Below are 22,453 nucleotides of genomic sequence, written 5' to 3' on the forward strand. Positions count from 1 at the left end.
GGTAAGATTTTAAGTGGAAATGGATAAATATCATATTTAGCCTATCTCAGCTAGTATAAGTACGAGTGTATAATCGGTGAGTTGGATTTGAAAATTTTAATAATTGAATTAATTAATTGATTGAAAATTTTTAAATAATTAATTATAATCATATTGATTAAAACCAGTTTAGGTCGGTTAAATAATTATATTTTTTATTTTTTTATTATAAATAATTATTTAATTATATATTTAATTTAATAAAATTTAAATTCAAATATCATTTAAAATAAATCATTAAATAATTTAATAATTTTAACAATATTTTATAAGAAAAAAATAAATAAAAATACCCATCTCAATTTTTTTATCTTTATTTGTTAAAAAATTGATTAATTCGATCAATTTGATTATTAATTTTAAAAAATTAAAAATTAATTAATTTAATCGATTTAAAAATTAATTAAATCAAAATCGAATTAACTAAATTCACTCAATTTTGATCGATTTAATCAATTCAAATTTACTTTTACTTATCTTTAAATATAAAAAAAATAATTTAACATAAGTATTAAAAAATATATGGTATTGAAGTTTTATATTTCAACAACTTAATAAAATATATATATATGCTAAAAATATATTTTAAATTTTTTACTTTTAGAAAATTAAAAATAGAATTTTGATTTTTAAAATTTTTCAAATAAAATTTAAAATTTTGAAAAAAAAAAAGAAAAAATTAAGTGTATATTTTTTATTTTCAGAAAAAATTTTAAATTTTCAAAAATAAATTTATTTATCAAATTTAGAATTATTTTTAAATTATTATTTTAAAATTAAATTTTAAAAAATAGCAAATAAAATTATGCCACTTTATGTCTTAGTCATTCAACACAAAATACGATATAGCACATTTTTGACAAAATAACATGTTTTGATTAATTCATTAACCTTTTTAACAGTGTTAGATGTCAAGGTATGTTAACGGACTGAATGAAAGATGAGGTATCACATCGAATTTTTTTTCAATACAAATACTACATTAATATTACAAGTGCTAAATTATATTATAAAGACTGAATAAGATATCATCCTTAAATGGGATCATGTTTGAATTCTATTATGGACTGAATTCAATTGTTTGTAGTTTTATGTTAATAAAAAATTAAAAAAAAAATTGGAAACATAAATGAAAATTGATGTAAATATAGAAAATGTTTTAGAAACCTAAATTTTGGGTGATGCTACTATTTTATAGAACAAAGGTCTACTTTTGAATAAACATAAATTAATATATTATCCCTAAATGCTACATTGTGGTAACTGTTAGAACTTTTTTAAAATCCTATATATTCTAAATCTTGAAAGTTAATATAGCTGATTTTATAACTAGAGATATCAAACTTTAAAGTTATGTTTAATGTATAAATTATTGATAAGATAAGATGATAATCATCTTATATTATATTTGATTTAAATCTAAATAAAGAGATATGATTGTAAAGAAAATTAATTATTCTCTTGACATATGATAATTCAATTCTCTAAAAATGTAAAAGATTATTTTTAATCTATGAAATTAAATTTATATACCTTATTATACCCTTAAAATTTATATCAATAATTTAAATTGTATAAATTTAAAAGAAGAATAACTTTATCAATAAATAAATTATCATATTCTAATCATTACTTACATCAAATACAAGATAGTATAATATTATTTAATCTAATATTAATTATAATATTATCTTATTTTATCTTATTACAATCTTACACATCAAACACACCTTTAAATAATTATTACAAAAATTTTAATCATTTTTAAGCATGGAATGGAATGATGATTAAAAATGTGCTAGCAGTGGATATATGTATTCTCTTTGTTATTAATCCCATACTTCTTACCTTTCAAAATGAAAGAAAGAAGAGTCTTTGTACTCCTAATATTTTAGCATAGTCAAGCATATTGTTTTTAATGATGCAAATGTTCATACCATAATTTCCTTAAAAACAAATGAACGATATCATTCAAAAATATATATAGTTGTGCATAAATAATTATAAATATATATTTTTTAAATTTGATCATTTGTATATTTATATTGTATAAAATATTAAAATTTATATTTTATATCATATTTTATATGAAAATTATATATTAACAATTCATATCGACATAAAAATTTGAAATATAATTTTTCTTATTTTGTTAAATCAATATATAATTATTACTAAAATTTTAAATTATATTACTTTTGTATCTTTTTTTATTTTGTATTCATATCATGTTACCATTTATATTTTAAATTGCTAAGTTTAATATTTTTTATTCAAAAAAAATACATATATTTAATTGAAGTTATTTTTTCTCTTTTTTTATTTTAAATTTACTTAAAATAATTAATTTCAAAATTAATAATGTGCTAGTTCAGATATTTAAAAGAGATATAAGTAGTAAAACTCATTATAATATTTCATTTTATTTTCTTTCCTTCATTAAAAGAAACCAAAATTTTTAATAATCCTTTTTTTTTCATTTTAACTATTTAATAAGAAAATGAAGTATCATTTTCTTTTATTTTAAAAACCTCTCTTTTTGTTTTCTATCATTTCCTTTCATGAATCAATTCAAATATAATGTTAAGAAGTAGGTAGGTTTTTAATAAAAATAAGTATTTTTTAAATATATTATAAAAAAAAGACATTAATATCTTTATTTTATTATTTGATATTATAAATTTATTTGATTTTTTTATATTTTTTCTCAATTGAGATAACGTCACTTTGACATTGACATTAAACTCAATCATAGGTCTAATCAATGCAATTATTCATATAATTAATAGGACTATTAAATAAATTTTCAATTTGTAAATTTGTCCCAAATTCAAACTTCACGCTTGACAAATTAGACACAAAACTTTTATTTTATTATTTAATATTATAATTTTATTTAATATGTTTATATTTTTTCTCAATTGAACTAATGTCACTTTACTCATAATATTAAACTCAATAATAGGTTTCATCAATGTTATTATTCATATAATTATTAAGACTATTAAGCAATTAATTTCAATCTGTAAATTTACCCCAAATTCAAATTTCAAATGCGTAACAAATCAAAGAAAAAACTAAAAAATAAATCTCATATTCTAAAAAATTTTCGTTTTAGATAAAACTCTATAAAAAAAAAATTAGAAAACAATTTTATAGTTTGAGGAAAGAAAAAAATCAAGACTAAAAATAAATTAATGGTAAATAACATAAATGAAAAAAAAAATGCATAATATTAGTACATGCTATATAATTAATTGTTTTTTAATGCTAGATATCCACATGAATTGTAGTCAAATATTTATAGCATGTAAGAGACAAAAAGAAGCTTCTAAATGCATTTTTGTTTTCAGTCTTCACACTTTTTTAAAATTTATCTTAAGTGAAATTATTTAATTATTTTTCTTACAAGTTTTCAGATATTCATATTTGGTAAATTATATAATTTACAAAAAATAAATTTTTGAAAAATTATATAATTTTTTGAAAATTGAATTTTAGAGAATCAGTATCAAAACTTTAAGAAAAATTATAAAAAATATAATTTATTATAAATTTTTATTAATTAGTATAATGAAAAAAGTGTTATTGAAAAAATTATGAATTTTAAAACTAAGAAAGAAAGTTAATTTTATTATTTTTATCTTTCAGAGAAAAAAAATCTTATGAGGTTCTAATTAAACTAAAGATAAAATAATAAATATAATTTTTTATAAATTTAAAATTTATCATTTCTTTTTCAATAAATATATATTTTTTAGTATCAATTATTAAAATTTTTTTATAACTCTAATTAAATTGAACTTTTTGAAGAAGTCTCTTCATTTACTTATCATGATGAATTTTTTCAATTAATATATTAGATTTTGATAAAATTTTGTAGAATTTAATAGTATTACTTGTAAATTTTTCAAGAGTTTCTGCTCTCAAATGTTAATCGAATCTAGTAATTCTTTCATCATCCCTTGTAACATCAAGAGATGAAATATTTAAGATTTTATTTTTTTCTAAAGTCAAAATAGTAAAATTAATTTTTTTTATTAAATTTAAATTTTATAATTTTTAATAAATTTTTATTACATCAATCAATAAAAATTTCTAATAATTTTTTTTTTACAATTTTCTTACAATGTTTATAAACTTTCTTTCAAAAACAAATTTTCAAAAAATTGTATAATTTTCTGAAAATTCATTTCTAATAAGTTATATAATTTTTCAAAATTTTTATTTTTTAAGTAATTTTACTTATAAAAAAGCTTGGAAAAGAATAAATTGTGAAGAGTAAAAATTGAAGTGCATTTAGAAGCTAGAAAAAAAATAATGTAATGTTTTGGTGTTTAAGTTTTTGGATATCGAAGCTTATTCAAATTATGCAAATGACATATCTTTGCTAATAATGTGGTTTGTTAATAAAATATTAAATAATTAATTTTAATGATTAAGATGCATTCTCTTATAATCTCAGATATACAAAAATTGTGTATTCCTCTTTAAAAACGAAAAAAAAAATTCTTAAAATCAAAAGTGGTAATTAATGAAATTACATGTGTCGTAAAAATTATGTGGATACATTGAAAATAAAAAACAAATAAACAAACCCATTTAACAACTGACAAAATATATCTATATCTATATATTAAAACTATCCCTAAGGGATGGTTGTTTGACACTTGTTTATTTTGTAAGTTTTTGTTTTACCTTTTCAACATTATAAATTTAATATTTTATTTTTTAATTAAAATAAAAATAAATTAAAATATAAATAATTAAAAATTTTAAAATGTACAAAAGTTAAAAAAACAAGTAAAAAATCGTTTATATAAAAAAATTGTCCTTCAAAAATAGAAAAAAAACTCAAAAATATCAAAATATAATTTTTTTTTTATAAAATCATGTATCCAAAATAATAATAAGAAGGATCTAGATTTTTTAATTCAAAAAATAATTTAAAAAAAATAACTAACACAAGCCTCTATCAACAAAATTAGTCAACACAACTAACAATAAAACAATAAAAATCCTAAAAAATTCTTAGACTTGAAATATTTTCAATTTTTTTTAATTTAAAAAATTTCACTATCACAAGTAATAAGCCACCACTAACACAATTAACTAATAAACACTAAAAATAAAAAATAAAAAGTTAGATTTAAAGTTTTTTAACATATTTTTATTTAAAAACAAAAAACAAATAACATGAAACAAAATACAAAACATAAAACAACAGTATAAAGATAAACTACCACCGGCCATGACTTGTAGAAGTAGCACAATAGTGGGAGTTGGGTTTTTTTCTTTTCTGTTTTTTTTTTTAACAAAATGAGCAATTTTAAGTGGAAGGTAGGAAAATAAAGTAAGAAAAGAAGAGAACAAATAAAGAATGATAAGTGACAGCGATAACGGTTAGAGGTCTGAGCCGTTTATAGGTTTTAGAAGGGGGATTGGTGTGAGTAGAGTGGAATTGGCTCAAAGGTCCGAAACATTATATTTTTGCTTGGGAAGAGGCAAAATGGGAATAAAAGAGAGTAGTGCTTTCAATGTTTCTTTTCTTTTTATTTCAACTAGGCTTGAAATATAGTTGGTTCTAAGGTTGATTTATTATCTCGCTCAAATAAAATGATTATTATCTTTTGGGCCTTTTTTTTTTATTTTAAAAAATTGGCTTTACTTGGTTTTATTTTTAATTTGGGTTACTTGAATTTTACTTTTATAAAATTCTTACTACTGAAAATTGGTTTTTAATATTTTTATTGATTAATTGAACAAACATGCTATATGTGACTTATTATTATGAGATAATTTTATCTTTGTAACCTCAAATTACCTAATTAAAATACCCCAATTATATGTTTCTTATCTCTCACCACTAGAGACCTCTAAATCAAGGTAGTTTTGATGTACAAAAACCAAATAGAAAAAGAGAGAGAGAGAGAGAGAGAGAGAGAGAAAATGGATTAAGTTAAGTTTAAGCTTAATAAAAAAATTTTTCTCTATGCCCAATAGAACTGATCAAGCCTAATGGACTATACTCTTTTTTTTTAAAAGACCTAACAATTTTAAATATATAATTTTTAGCCATTTAATTTAATTTTAATTTTTATTCATTATGTTTAATTGAATCTTTTAATGTAAATTATAAATTTTATTGGATTTACTCAAAAAAAGTGAAACTTAAAAAAATAATAATAATCATATAATACGATTGTTGAAAATTCTTTAATAGTAGAAATTTTAGGAAATTTGTAGCAATACTTTTCAAGAAAAAAAAAATTGAAATGAGGAATAACACATTTAGAAGAGACTTACGAATTCTTCCAACATTTGATTAATTTAAAAAATAATAAAAGAAAGATACAAAATTAAAAATATTAAATATTAAATAAATACAAATTACGTGATAAAATTTAAAAAAATTACAAATGACAAGAGAAATTTTTAAAATTTCATTTATGTTTAAAGAATTTATAAATATTTTACTTGCTATCAAATGAAATCAACAAATTGTTAACAAAAAAAAAAGAAATAATAAAAGGAAAGTACAATAAATAAAAATTATAAAAATAATATATCTATATTTCAAATGTTAATTATGATCACTGTATTTTATTTAATATTATATCTCTCTAATTAATTTTTTTATATATAAATATGTATAACATGAGCGGAGCAGGGCATTAACACAAGTAATATTTAATAATGTCCCATTTAGGGTTTAATGTAGACTTTATTTGGCTAAACAATTCACTTTCACTTAGCTACAATGCTTAAAAATTGTAAAAAATTTGAATTTTACTGTCAAAATGTTTGATTTTACAAATTAAACACAAAAGCTCCTTAGAGATGTGATTGTTGTTCAAAAGCAATTTGATATTATAAAATTATTTTTTGAGTTAACAGATACCGTAATCTTTAAACTTTGAGTTAAAATTTATTTTTATCTATGATCTTTAAAAAAAAATTTTATTAAATTTTTAATTACTCAAAATTATCTTAATTTGATTATTTCACCTATAAAATCATCTAAATTGATGATAAGTACTAGCGGAACGTCATATAAATGACATTAACTCACATTTAACTAAGCAAATGAAGAGATTAAAATATAAATTTGTTTAAAATTAGGGACTAAAGATGTTAGTATTTGAAAATTTTTATTTCATATATATTTTTATAAGATATTAAATTTAAAATAATATTAATTTTTTTATTTTAATATATTTTAATAGTTAAATATTTTTTTTGATAAAATAGATATTCAAAAATTAAAATTAAGTTAGAAAATTTAAAATATTTTTTTATAAAAATTTCAAATCATTTAAAAAAAAACTATTTATATTAAAAATTATTATTTTACTAATAAATCATAATAGGAAATATTATTTCTATCCACAAAACTGATTTTCTATTAAAAATATTAAATAAAATTTTCTTTCCTTTTTCTAATATATTTTATAAAGAAGAAAAAATAGAAAAATAAAAATAATTAAAGGAAAAATAGTTTTTTACATTTCATATATATTTTATAAAATATTATAATTTAAAATATTTTTTATGATACTATTTTCAATAAAAATACTATTTTTGTAAAAAATGAATTTAAAAAACTAAAATTTAGTTAAAAATTGAAAGTTCTTTTAAATAAATTATATATCATTTCAAAAAATCAAATAAAAATTTCAATTTCAATTTAAAAAATTATATAAAAATTTCATATTATTTTAAAATATTTAGTAAAAATTTTCATATCATTAAAGAAAATAGATTTATTAATCTATTAAAAATTTATTTTCTATCCAAAAACTCTACTTTGAATTTTTTTTATTAAAAAATTTATATTTAAATAAACTAAAAAAATAATTTTTTTCCATGACCGAATTATAGGCAGTATGGGTCATTTTGATTGTCTACTTTTTAATTTTTATAAATATAAAATTTTAATAAAAATAGATTTAAAATAAAAATTTTCAATAAAAAATATTATGAATAAATTAGTAAATTAATTTTTTAAAATAATTTAAAATTTTTTACTTAATAATTTAAAAAGATGTGGAGTTTTTTTATTTGATTTATTAAACTAATATAAAAAAATTTTCTTAAATTTTTAAAATGATATGAAAATTTTTCAAAAGGATTTTGAAATTCTTAACTTAATTTTAATTTTTTAAAATATATTTTTTATTAAAAAACTCTACCGAATCAATTATATTATAATTAACAAAATATAAAAATATTATTTTAAATTTAATATTTTATAAAATATCTTTGAAATATTAAAAAATTTGAGATAATAGTATCTTTGGTCCCTAAAATTTGAATAAATTTTATTTTGATCTCTCAATTTATCATGTGAGGTACTAATTCTGTCATTCATATAGTGTCAACTAATATTTGCTATTAATTTAGAATTTATGATTTATATTTAGTGGAGCAACTAATATAAATAATATTAAAAATAAAAATATACAAAAATAAAATGAACTCAAATGCATAATAAATAATTTTATCCATACACAAAGATAACACATTACAATTATTTTTTATAGATTTTTAGTGCGAAAATAAACTTTTCAAAAATTATCTCTTTTATTGAGAGGATAATTTAAAATATTTTTTTATAACTTTGAATCTGATAAAAATAATCTAAATCTAATTAAATATGAACTTATTTTGTAAAATGTTATATGTCACTATTATTAATTTTGGATGGTTCCTTCAAAATTGATTTTTTCTTAATAAGATATTTTTTCACAACTAATTAAATTAGATAATTTAATTTATATAAATTTTTTTTTAAAAAGAAGATAATGTTATAGTTTATATTAAATATTGAAATGTAATTATGCAAACAAAATCAACATGCATATTTTATTATATATTTTGAATTGTAATTAAATAATATAATTTTAAATATAAAAACTAATTTCATAAAAATTAATTATTCACTTAAGAAAGTACAACATTCTTCAATTATAATCCACTTATAATATAAATATAAATATAAATATAAATAAATAATAAATTAAGCCCCAAATCAAATTATTTTATCACTATAAAAATTTTTAAATAGTAAATTAATATTAGGTGGAGCAGAAAAAAATCGCTTTTTATTTTATTTTTATTATTTTATAAATGAAATGATGGTCCTTGAATATAAAATTATTTATAAATGTATATTTTATTTATATTTATACATGTGACCTTATTATTTTTGTAAAATAAATTCTTTATATTGCAATTATAGTTTTGTTCTTTCAAATATTTATAAAAGTGTTATATATATTTATTTTTCTTTCATTTTTAGTGGGGACAAATTATAAAAATATTCAAAATTTAAAAAATTTTTGTAATAATTTTTAAGAGATATTAAGATCTCACTGGGACAGTTGCCCCATTGCTCCATTGTAGATTCATCCCTGTTTAGACGATTGTATAAATGAAAAGATCAAAATATGATAATTTTGATCAATTGTAGATTCAATTAAAATTTTTAAAAATTTAAAAACTAAAATAAAATTTGATTCAAAACTTAATAGCTACAGATGTTATTTACGTTATTCTTTTTTTTTTATACCTTTAAAATTTTATTATTTTATACATATTTTAAAAAAAATTATACTATTAATACCAATACGAAATACTTAAAAGTCTTAAAATACATTCTTAACCACACTTTTAAATATATTTTTTAAACAGTTTTTGCAAATCGTAATTGCAATGCTATTTAAATTTTGGTGAGATAAGATTTCATCACCTTCTAATATCACTCAGATTCAAAATTGATAATTTTTTAGAATATAATTAGAAGAGTCGTCGGGTTTGATTAATTAGCGTAAATTTTCATTTAAACAAGTTTACAAGCACATTTTTTATTTATTGATGCATTTAAGATTTTATTAGAATGTTTCTCTAAAAATAAATAAAAAACGCATATCCTTATTAACTGGAATAACTTTTCTGAATTTAAAATTTATAATTAATGTACACCAGAGTTGTAAAAATAAAAAGAAAAAATATCTCTGGAATCTAGCATCTAATCAGCAAAGTAAATCTGGAAAAACAGATTCTATTCCCATATTCTCGTTGTTGAAGGGAATCAAAAATAAAAATTTCGAGATATTTAAAACAATAATAAAAAATGAGAATATTGGAAAAAGAAAAAAATAAAAAACATTTCTTACCTTTAAAAATGATATCTGCATTCATATTCGCACATGCCGGCGCTTATAAACAAAATGGGTTAACGTTAGCGTTAGAATATGAATGAAGGCCACTCTCCTCTGTAACAACAACATTTTAGGCCTGCTTGCTTATCCTTGTCTCGTGGCGGCGCCAAGTCTTAGGAGGGCATCTAGGGTTCTCAGTACTGCTTATCTCTCTACCATCACCAGTAATCATCCTCTTTATTCCTTTTTGTCTGTCGCCAAATCCGCAACGATGCCGGGCGTTGACCCGCCGCAGATGGAGTGGCCTGCGAACAAAGTGAGGGACACCTTCATCAAGTTCTTCGAAGCCAAAAATCACGTCGATTGGAAGTCTAGTCCCGTCGTTCCTCACAATGATCCCACTCTCTTGTTTGCGAATGCCGGTACGCTTTGCTTTTCGATTTCCAATTTAGTTGCCTTTATAACTTTAAACGGACCACTCTACCGTTTTTGATTTTCTTTTATTTCCTTTTATTTTGTAATATTTGTTATCGCAACATATTTTTTTAAATTGATTTGTATATAACGAAGTATCTTTTCCCAATTTTCTGATACTGAGCTTGTTCGTATGATATGGTTTTCTTTTAATTGTACTATAAAAATTCACTAAATTTAGATTAAAAATATTTTGATTCTTTGTCTTTTGTTTTTTTTCTGTTTTTATTGTGATTGGAAAGGCATGAACCAATTCAAGCCGATCTTTTTGGGGAGTGTGGATCCTAACACTGCCATGAGCAAGCTCTCTAGGGCATGCAACACTCAAAAGTGTATTCGAGCAGGGGGAAAGCATAACGATCTTGATGATGTAGGAAAAGACACTTACCATCATACCTTTTTTGAGATGTTAGGAAATTGGTCTTTTGGGGACTATTTCAAGAAAGATGCAATTGAGTGGGCTTGGGAACTCCTCACTAAGGTATATCTATTATGCATTTATTTTTTATTGACATTTCTATATATAATAGTCTCTAAAAGGTTATTTAGCATATCTTCTGGATACTATTCTCTTTATATAGCTAATTTGTTAGTGATTTGATTAGTCCGGGTTTGAGATATTGGGTGCAAATTGTTGTCTTGTTCATGTTACTCTGCTGCATTTGGATTTTGCTTTTACATTTTTCTTTTTGTTTGGTGAACTACAGGTTTACAGCCTGCCTACGGATAGGATTTATGCCACTTACTTTGGTGGTGATGAAAAAGCTGATCTTCCTCCTGATAATGAAGCTAGAGATTTATGGCTCCAGTTTCTACCCCCTAGACATGTACTACCATTTGGTTGCAAAGTATGTTCTTCCTCGAGTATTTTGATTTTTTCCTGTTAAATTTTGGAATAAAAGGAGTTCCTTTTCACCTCTGTTTTTGTGTACGCTCCTGTTCATGTAATTTTTTTTTCTTCCCATATTTTGGTCAATGAGAACTCTTAACAATTTCTGCTATCTTGAGGGTATATTGGGAATCTTCCTTTACATCATTTCTGTTTATTCTTCTTTGTTGATAAACTAAGCTATTCTTGGAAATCAAAGATATAGAGCAAGGAATGTTCTTATTGCTATCGTGTACCTCATATACTTTAAAACTTCTCCTGAAATTTTAATTCGAATGTTATATACCCTTCTATGTGCATATGTGTGCGTTTGTGCTGTGTTGAGTCTTATGATTGAGATCTAATGCTATCTATTTATGTCTTATTTGAAGAAGGAAGTAATTTATTTGATAGAAATAAAGAATGTAGTTTAGTTTTGGTATTTTCATTGCATAAGATGAATTATGCATGAAAATTTTCATAGTTAACTTTATCTCCATGTAATGTAGAATTAATTTGGTTTATCTGCACCTTATTTTATCTAGTCATTTTAACATATTACTATGATTTTCTAAAAGTTTGGAATACATTTGAATAATAAGATTCCATGTTCTATCTAATTGGTTTTAATCTTTTTTTTTGCAGGACAATTTCTGGGAGATGGGTGATACTGGTCCTTGTGGGCCTTGCACTGAAATCCATTTTGATCGAGTAGGCAACCGCGATGCTGCTTCATTGGTGAATAATGATGATCCAACATGTATTGAGATATGGAACCTTGTTTTTATTCAGGTACACTTTGCTGTATTGTCTTATGGTTATCCTTTCACCATTTTGTTACTTAACTTAGATATGCATCTAGCCCATCACTCTTAAAAATTCAAAGTTATCCCTGAATTTAACCTGCTGACATGTCAGTGTGCCTCAGGTGTTTTTATAGGACAATATGGAGATTATTATGTCTGCCCTAACTATTTTTATGCTACGATGCAATGCCAGTCTTTTCTGGCTATTGACTGTTGGACACCTGAAAAATTTTCACTAATTTATGATTTACTCTTATACAGTTTAATAGGGAAAGTGATGGCTCTCTAAAACCTCTCCCAGCAAAGCATGTTGATACTGGAATGGGCTTTGAGAGATTGACTTCGGTACTTCAGAACAAGATGAGCAATTATGATACTGATGTGTTCTTGCCTATTTTTGATGTTATCCAACAGGTTAGATGATGATGGCCATGGAGATTTTTTTTTTCTATTTTCCTTATTTCCTGTTTCTTTTCTTAATTAATAGCATGGTTCATTATATCTATAAGTTTTTAAATTTATATTCAGAGAAGTGCCATTTCGGGGTTGATATAGTTCATGCACTTCTTGTTACAGATGGTCAGATGTTGATGCTATTGTTTTCTTGATCTAAGTTCTATTTATTTCTTGAAATCATAATTCTTCTTGTAAATGTTCAAAAGGGAAGAAAGGGAAAAAAGCACTGTATAATTTCTCTATGCAATGATGTTCATATATGTTATCGCCGACATACACATACACTTGATGCTGATGTATATATGGAAATCAAGCTTGATGCTTATGAAGAATTATGATACTTTTCTTGATCTTCGCCAGCACTTTAATAGCTTATATGCTTCTATTTTCCATTTATGTTAGAGAATATATTCCTTAGTTGCTAGTTTGATCACATATTGTAACACTTGATGGTTTGTTAATATTTTATTGAATTATTCTGTTAAATAAAGGACATTCATTCAAACTCTGAAGCCATTCAGAATGCTTTTCTTTTGCAAGTTTAACTGACTTGGCTCAATTTGACTGGTTTCTTTAAAAGTTTTTGTAACTGAATCTAGAATGAGGAGGATTACATGCATAATCTTTCATTGTTCTCTCTTTTAACAGGTCACAGGGGCACGCCCATATTCTGGAAAAGTTGGGCCAGATGACATTGACAAAGTTGACATGGCGTATAGGGTTGTTGCCGATCATATTAGAACTCTGTCGTTTGCCATTGCTGATGGTGCTTCGCCAGGTAGATATTGACATGAAATTTCTTGTTGAATGTCTGTTTAAATTTTCTGGTTAGATTCAGTGGTTATCTTTCTCGTGGTTGATTGTCCATTTAAAAAATGGTTTGTTCTCTTGTTATTGTTGGGGAGGCTTTTGGATTGACTGTCTTTGACATTCCAGTTAGTTAATTTTATGAGCGTACAGCATAAAGAAGAGTGACTAGAAATTGGATTCAGATAGTTTTTGTTTCCTTTACATATACTATTTGCATATATGAGGGTGTGGAGGAGACACTGAGCTCCTTTTTGCTATCCTTTTCTGGCTGTGTCAACTCAAGTTTTCTTATCTTGTAAAGAACTACTTTGAGCAAAGCTGTTGGGCTTTGATGTTTGGTGATAATAAAATATATGAACTCTTGGGGTCATTTGACAATGATAAATCCTCTCTCCAAGTTCATATTGTATGATAGGGTTTTTATTTTTCTTTCTTCATGTTTATGATGCACATTTTTCCTCAAGAATTTGTTGAATTTCAGCTCTTCATTATTGTTTTATTTTAAAAATCTATTTAAATGCTGATCTCCTTTTGACAAGCACTTCTCATTTACATCTAGTGGATGCATTTTCAATTTAACCAAGAAGTGTAGATATTGTTTATACAAAGGATATGTTATCATGTCATGTACTTTTTTATCCCACTGGAATTTCTCTTTGGAGGCTCTTTGGTTAGCATTCAAATTGTGATTCATGATGTTTGTGTTTGATGGATAGGAAATGAGGGACGTGAATATGTCTTAAGACGTATTCTTCGCCGTGCTGTTCGCTATGGTAGTGAGGTCTTGAAAGCTCCGGAGGGATTTTTCAGAACGTAGGAGCAACCAATATGTTTCTGTTTAGTTTTGTTAAGAATTGAAATCTATAATGCAATTTATATCCCTCTTTAAATAATTGAAGCAACTTTTGCAGATATTAGCTTAACACTAATGTTATTAACTTTTACATGGCCTGTATTAGTTATTAGTAATTTATTGATTTGATTCCAGGCTTGTAAGGATTGTGGTAGAAGTCATGGGTGATGTTTTTCCGGAGTTAAAGCAGCATGAGGCACGCATTAGGGACATAATTGCTGCAGAAGAAGCGAGTTTTGGAAAGACTTTGGTGAAGGTGAGCATGAGTAATTTCATTGTCATTAATCTTAATATGTCTTAGAAGTCAGTGACCTCTGATGTGGAAGGGCAGTTTCTGTCATAATAATTGGTCAAAAAAAGGGAAAAGGAAAGATGCCTAACCCTAAACCCTTCCAACTATGAAGAACATGTTTTTCGTTAAGCTGCTTTTGATAATAAGTTAGCATTTTGAGTGTTTACTTTGCTCCTTTTCATCACTATATTTTAAAATTTTGAAGTTCAATGAAATGCTCTTCTTCATTGCTTTTGTTTAGCGGTATTACCTAATTTTTTTTTAATATGATCTTCCTGTAATGATTAGTGTATTTCCAGTATGTTCAATGATAATCATGAAAAATTGTCGACTTATGTTCAGGGAATTGAGAAATTTAAGAAGGCTGCCCAGGATATTCATGGGAGGATATTAAGTGGGCAGGTAAGTGCATTTCTAATTATCTTTTTCTGCCATTGAGGACAACATTCACTATCTGTTTATGCGGTCTCTATTTTTATGCATTAATCTATTTTTACTTAATGTTTGGCAGTTAAAGTGGTTTATAAGAAGCTTTTAGCCAACTTTCTAAGCTGGTTTTTGAATTTATTTTTATTTTTACAGTCTCTTTGAAGATTTTATGCAAGTCTTGATGATATTGAATGCTCTGAGGAATTTGGAGTGTTGATCTTGAAAATCAGAGCTAAGAATTTAAGAAAATTTATGAACTTGCATGTAGAAGCAGATGATTTATACATTTGTATTTGTATACACAAACATATGTATGTGTGTAATCCATCAGAATTCTGAACTAATTTTTTTATTTTTTCTAGCATAGTGATCCTGAAAGGAATGAATTTGGTTATGTGGATAAGAGTTTTGACCTCCTTCCTATATACCAGTGGCTATCTTACAGCTTTGTTATGTCTTTTTTTTTTTTTTTTCAGGATGCATTTATCTTGTGGGACACATATGGGTTTCCATTAGATTTAACTCAGGTAGATTGATGGACTTGGTTCTCCTTTCTATATATTAACCTATTTGCTTCTATCCTAAATGTCTTTATTATTGCAGTTGATGGCAGAGGAAAGAGGTTTGATAGTAGATGTTGAGGGTTTCAATAATGCCATGGATGAGGCAAGGGAAAAGTCAAGGAGTGCTAGAAATAAGGTAATAAGAGTGTGATTCATCTGTTCCATCAATCCTTTGTTAATCTTCTGCTAGGTTGTTTTTTCTTTCTTTCCTCTTTTTAGTGAATAAGTAAAAGATGCTAGGCAATTTTAGACGTTATTTGACCTAAAAGTAAAACAGTTGATGCATCAAGTTGCAAATAATCAAAAGACAAAGTTGTCTTAGGGTAGAGGAGAAATGTTCTCATAATTGAGCTTTTTTCCGAAATTGCATGCTGATAGAAGCGTTTTGCAGCAAGCTGGTGGTGCTATTGTCATGGATGCTGATGCTACCTCTGAACTGCACAGGAAGGGGGTGTCCCCCACAGATGATTCCTTCAAATTCATTTGGTTCCAGGTCTGCATACATCTTTATTCATAGATATAGCTTTAGTTCATTTGTCATTTAGTTTGGTTTATTATTTTGGCTAGTGAAAACATTGCAAAGTTTAATTAGGTGTTGGCTATTGTGAGATACTTGAATTTCAACTGCATCATGGTTGCATAGGGAACAGATATATTTTTCTCTCTGATAAGCATCTAAGATAATTTGAAAAATCCATTGAAGATGGGAAATGATGTTTTGGCGATTTTATATTTGGTATTTTCAAAAGGTTTCATTCTTTGGTTGTTAAACTTTTGTTTCAGTCTTAAAGTGATTCCGTATCTCCCGTTTGATGAATGAGAATATTACAGCTAAATGATTATTTATTGCTTTTCGTATCAGAAAGATTAGGTTCCTCAAGTTACTCTTTTTGTCTAGAATTGAAAAATAATGAGTTCAGTCTGTCAGATTGTCTCCTTTTTTATCTTTTTTATGGGCCAGTGGAGCACTTATGAGTTTTCTTTGTTGTCATTCAGTTTTTAAAAGTTCTTTATGTGTCACTATATTAATATGTAGGGACATAGCACTTTTTAGCACTTTTTAAGTAATTAGATTGCCATCTTTCTGTTACAAACTGTTAGAGTATTCAGTTTTTATTCAGGTCCAGTCCAATAAACATAAGTCTATTTTAATTATTTGTTAAGTCAGTTAATATTTGATTAGTTACAGAGGTGCTAATTACACGGGTCCTTAGTCTTTGCTGAGTCATTATTCTGTTGGTATATGGGTGCATTGGCAGGGATTGAATCCAATTAGTGAAATACAATCTATAGAAAATTCTCCATTCTTTCTCTGGATTATTCTTCTCCTTTCTCTTATCAAGCTGTGCAGGTATTCTGTTGCAGCTCATCTTCTCCAACATAATTTAGTTCCTATCACTTTCTTTCTATTAGGGAGGAGTTGTGTACTCTTTGCCTGTATCACCTGAATTTGGGGTTTCTTTGCTGAAGCTGACTGTTATGCAGTGGTACCGTGTGCCTTTTAGGCTTAAAGACTTTGCTGGTCTAAGTCTTTATCTGTTGATTTCTTGGTTGCATCTTGAAGTTTTCAAGATGACTTTTATTTTTATTAGGAACTTTAGAAGTCAGCTATTCATTCCTGTTACTATTTTTGATAACGTGGAATACTCTGTTATCAAACCAGTGTCATTCATGTTTTGATGTTTCCCATTTTTCCTGATACTGTTTCAGGACCATGAAAGTGTAATAAAGGCCATTTACACTGGTTCAGAGTTTGTGGTAAGTGCCTGTCCTGACAATGATGTTGGTCTAGTTTTGGAATCTACAAGTTTCTATGCTGAGCAAGGTGGTCAGGTATTTAACTTCAGTAAATGAGAATTTTTATCCAAACAATGTTTTCATTTTACATTTTCGAATTTTTATCAACCAGTGTAATACCAGTAGGTGGGTTGCCTCAAAAAAAAAAAATGGTTATACCGTGGGCAAGAAATATGTGATTTTGGGGCTTTATTGGTTGGGAAAGGATAAATGAAGTTTTATGATTGATTTAGGATGGAAAAGATTGACTCTTGAGGGTTAAAGCAAAAAAAAAAAGGAAAAAACCAGCCTGCTGGCTGGGGCTATGGACAGTAAATTAGGCTTAGGATTGAAATTGGTGGTTGCTTTGAGCAGGGATTGGTCAATGTTTTATAGATGGCTATATTAGGTTTTACAGGGAATTAATTTGTGCTGATCGTAACTTTTTAAGTTTCTAAACTTGCTTGAAACTATAAAGAAGAAAGAAAACAATGATCCAGTCATCACATCTATATTTCGTTAGCTATGCATACATATATTGCACATACATCTATTTTATATGATTTTTTCCTTAGCAATGTGCATATGTTCTTTGAAATTGAACTACATGTTCCATCCATAAAGAAAGCAATGAGACAATTAATAGGATGCGAGTCAAATGATTGCTTTCCCTTGTTTTGCTTCTTTATTCGCCTGACATATTTTCTTCTGGACATAGATTTTTGATACAGGATCTCTTGATGGATCCTTTGGTTCATTCCAAGTATGTAATGTTCAAATTTTTGGAGGTTTTGTACTTCATATTGGTTCTCTTTGTGGAGTTACTGGCAAAGTTGCTGTTGGTGATCAAGTAACTTGTAAGGTAAAACCATAAATTTTAAATTAGCTCTTTATTTTTCAAGTACTAGTTATTTGCATTTTTTCTCATCTATAAAATGAATTGCTTCTTTTCATTTGCAACCTTTTCAGTATTCCAATCATTTCTGCAGGTTGACTATGATAGGCGTAAATTGATTGCTCCCAACCATACTTGCACACATATGTTGAACTTTGCTCTCAGGGTACAACTTAATATGCTGATGTTCATAACTCTGCACTCCTTTTTGTTATTATTGTTATATTTCTTTTTACTTTTCCATGTTTCATGTCCTCACAATTTGAATGCAGGAAGTGCTTGGCAATCATGTTGACCAGAAGGGGTCCATTGTTCTTCCTGAAAAATTGAGATTTGATTTTTCTCATGGTAAGATTTAACTCTGGATGTGTTTTATAAACCGTTGGAAACTTTTAGGCCATTGAAAATTAAAATTCTCACTGATTTATTCTATCAATGCCTTTGATGATTCATTTTTTTGGTACAAAAGAAGCTATACTCTAGGGATAGAGGAAGGGATTGCAAGTGTTGGGTTTGAACCCCAGACCTGGATGCTATCTCTTAAGGGTGACTACATGAATCAACTAAGTTAAATTCGGGGTCTTTGGTGGTTCATTTTTAGAAATCACTCAATGGAAGATTTTCAATATAAAAGTCTTGACAATCTTAAGTAACTTTTAGCTACTTATTGTAGTCAGTCAATTTGATTTATGGAAAAATATGTTTTAAATTACATTAATCTTTTATTTTATTTTCTTTTTATCTTTTACCAATGCAAAATGCTTATACAATCACATCTCTTTTACAAAAGATTCAATACAAAATTTACTCAACATTTAATTTTTAGTAGCATACTAACCAATTTTTATATCATAAATTCTGTACTTAAATTTTTTAGAAATAAAAATTCAATACTAAATTTTTTGGTGTTGAATTTTTTCGGTTTATCAAACAGCACCTCATTTATTATACCATTTAGTTTGCAATGTGGTTTAAGTTGTTGCTAAAATTTGATCAAATGTTATCAGATCCAAACAGAGATGGTATTATCAATGCTGACCACTTGAGAAAAATTGAGTCTATTGTGAATGAGCAAATAAAAGCCGAGTTAGATGTATACTCGAAGGAGGCAACGCTTGCTGAAGCCAAGCGAATCAATGGTTTGCGAGCTGTCTTTGGAGAAGTAATCTTAAACATTTTCTTTATTATAGCTTTATAATTTGGCTTTGCATGTTCCTTCTAGAAGTTATGTTGTGTTATGTTTACAATGCAGGTTTATCCTGATCCAGTTAGAGTAGTGGCAATTGGTCAAAAAGTGGAGGACCTACTTGCTGATCCAGAAAACAATGAATGGTCATCAATTTCAGCAGAACTATGTGGAGGTTAATTTATTTATTTGAATGACTTCATTAGAAGCCTTGCTTTGAATTTTGTGTTGAAGTTGACTTCAAGGATGTTTATAGGTACACACGTAACAAATACACGGGAAGCAAAAGCATTTGCTCTTTTATCTGAGGAGGGAATTGCTAAAGGAGTTCGAAGAATAACTGCTGTCACTACTGAGAGTGCTTTGAAGGCAATGGAATTGGGTGACCTGCTTTTGCAGGAAGTCAATGATGCATCCAAGATGGAAGTAAGCTTGCTGGAGAAGGTTTGTTTCTCTACCTGGGTCTCTAAGACTTTTTAATGCTTGAAAGTTCGTATTATCAATGACTTTATCTTTTTTTTTTTTTGTTTTAAGTTGATATATTAATCTTATTGTTATGCTTTAGGGTAGGTGATTTCTATGGTTTTTGTCTTCATGTATCTTAATGATGTGTTTCCAGTTCATCTTATTGCAATTTTTCCTGAACTTTTGTCTTAGGGCATTTTCTTGGGCATTTAGTTTTCAATTTTCTTATGATTGTGGTTCTCTCTGCTCTCTCTTGCTCTCCACCTGAACAGGAAAAAGCCATATAAATTTGCTTCACTAGTTTGTCATGGTTGGATCATGTATATTTTCAAATTTTAGAGCCCCATTGTCACGCAGTAATACTTTTAAAAAATTTATTAGGTTGTTCATGTAGCAGTCTAGTGGATATACATCTCCTGCTTGCTTGTGCATTCTCATACATATTGTGCAACTGTTATGTGCATCTTTTATACAAAACTAGCTAACTGTTATAGAGGGTAAAATGCTTAGTCTCTCCTTTTTGTCTCATTTAGAGGGTGATTTCATACCATTAACAGGTCATTTTTTTTGTGAAACAAAAATATCCTTCTAGAAGGAGTATCATACCATATTTTCCTTCCACTTTGAAAATTTTATTTTTCATCTTTACAGAAAGTGGCTTCTTTAAAAACTAGTGTGGATTCTGCATCAATTCCTGCTGCCAAGAAAGCTGATATTAGGGGCAAGATCGTGCAACTTCAGGTATTGAAGCTGATCTAAATAAGACTTTGCAACACCATCAAATTTAGTTATTATCACCGTTTGCTCTGACTTTTTATTTTCACTAATATATGTGTGGTAGACCCAGAGTAGATGCTTGAAAGTAGAGATGTGGATATGAGGATATGACCTTTTAAATGCTTGTAAATGCCAGATTTAATGTGCCTGCTTCAAACAAATAGTCATGTTTGATCTTAGATTTGAGCAACAATATTCCAGATTTAATCTCCTTGTTTAGTTGTTTGTAACAGTAAACCTTTTCTTGGTGTCCGTTAATGTGTGTTGGTTCGAATCTAAGAGAAATTCTAGAGAATGTTTGCTACACTGAAATTTTCTTGTCTTTCCTGACCGATAAGGAAAAAATATTTGGGTCAAAAGAAAATGCCATTTTGGAGTTCCATCAACAATTTTCTTGTGTGGGTGGGGATCTGGTATTTTCTGCATCCTTGTGTAAGGAATTACAAAATGATTTCTTTTAGCAAAGATGTGAATGAGGAAGCATTGGTCGATGAAATATGAACTAGAGACTGAATCTTATGATATCTCAGAACAATACATTTTTGTTACTGCAAGATATATCGGCAGCTTTGGATCATTTGATTGGAATGAAAGTTGGAATGGATAGATTTGATGATATGAATCTTTTGAAAAATAAGTGTATTCGATCTGAATTACTCACATATATAGATCCTTTTAAATTGGTTTGTTTTATCAGAATGAACTGAAAAAGGCACAAAAGAAGATTGCTGAACAAAATATGGAGAAAGCTGTCACAATAGCAACTGAAATGGCTGAAGTTGCTGCCTCAGAGGGAAAGACCTTCTGTGTCTCCCGTATTGATGTTGGTTTAGATGCAGCTGCTCTTCGTGAAGCAGTTTCTAAAGTTATTCAGCAGAAGGTTTCTAGCTAATTCTGACCTATTCTTTTTTCAATTAATCAAGTCTTTTATCAAAGTTTGTTTCACACATTTGTGCTAAATGCTGGCATGTAACGAACAGGGAATACCAGTTATGGTTTTCAGTATTGATGAAACCATAAACAAGGCTATTGTTTATGCTGGTGTACCAGTGAAATCTGAACAGAGCAAGCTATTGGAAGTGTCAGAGTGGTTGACAAATGCGCTTGGGCCTCTAAAGGGGAGGTGTGGTAGAGGCAAGGGTGGTTTGGCTACAGGACAGGTTGGTAACTTGGTGGTTAAAATTCAAAATTCAGTTGCTGTGAGGAATGTTTGGATTGTTATCACTTGAGTCTTCGATCCAGTTGCATATTTGTTATATTTGAGTTAATGGAATGTATGTTTCATTGCAGGGAACGGATGCCTCACACGTTAAAGAGGCCATGGATTTGGCGACTTCATTTGCTTCAATGAAGTTGAGATGATAAATGATTTTCTGAACTTTAATCTGCAATGGAGACATTGGTGCTGTTAAATTTTATCTAGACATGAAAGAGAACAGCAAAATATTGGCTAGGTTGTGGTAATGCGATTGCCATAGCGAGCTACTGATTTATTCAAGATTTGTTTCTGGAATATATTGTTTCTTCACCATACGGGCTTTTGTTAACACTAGTCTTTGATATATAGAAGAAAAATTTGCAATTGATATCTTATTTAGTTA

At 26.7% G+C, this 22,453-nt stretch overlaps 1 protein-coding gene across 2 annotated transcripts; it reads left to right on the forward strand.

Annotated features, from left to right (window-relative positions):
- The first annotated feature begins 10,250 nt into the window (after positions 1 to 10,250).
- On the forward strand, positions 10,251 to 22,445 carry LOC111294155 (alanine--tRNA ligase-like). Of its 2 annotated transcripts, none has more exons than XM_022887350.2 (23): positions 10,251 to 10,624; positions 10,919 to 11,157; positions 11,384 to 11,524; positions 12,190 to 12,336; positions 12,612 to 12,764; positions 13,455 to 13,584; positions 14,333 to 14,429; positions 14,605 to 14,725; positions 15,104 to 15,163; positions 15,667 to 15,717; positions 15,794 to 15,889; positions 16,145 to 16,246; positions 17,464 to 17,586; positions 18,248 to 18,391; positions 18,519 to 18,590; positions 18,697 to 18,772; positions 19,432 to 19,586; positions 19,677 to 19,785; positions 19,867 to 20,054; positions 20,727 to 20,816; positions 21,550 to 21,732; positions 21,833 to 22,012; positions 22,143 to 22,445. In XM_022887350.2, exons 1-23 carry the CDS (start codon positions 10,300 to 10,302, stop codon positions 22,212 to 22,214), a joined length of 3,054 nt encoding a protein of 1,017 aa, XP_022743085.2. In that variant the 5' UTR covers positions 10,251 to 10,299; the 3' UTR covers positions 22,215 to 22,445. The 2 variants fall into 2 exon arrangements, with proteins under 2 accessions (XP_022743085.2, XP_022743094.2); XM_022887359.2 differs by having other exon boundaries at positions 17,464 to 17,511.
- The last annotated feature ends 8 nt before the right edge of the window (positions 22,446 to 22,453 follow it).

This window comes from Durio zibethinus, chromosome 16, assembly GCF_047325235.1.
Source record: "Durio zibethinus cultivar Kanyao isolate XHJ-2024 chromosome 16, ASM4732523v1, whole genome shotgun sequence".
NCBI lineage: Eukaryota > Viridiplantae > Streptophyta > Magnoliopsida > Malvales > Malvaceae > Durio > Durio zibethinus.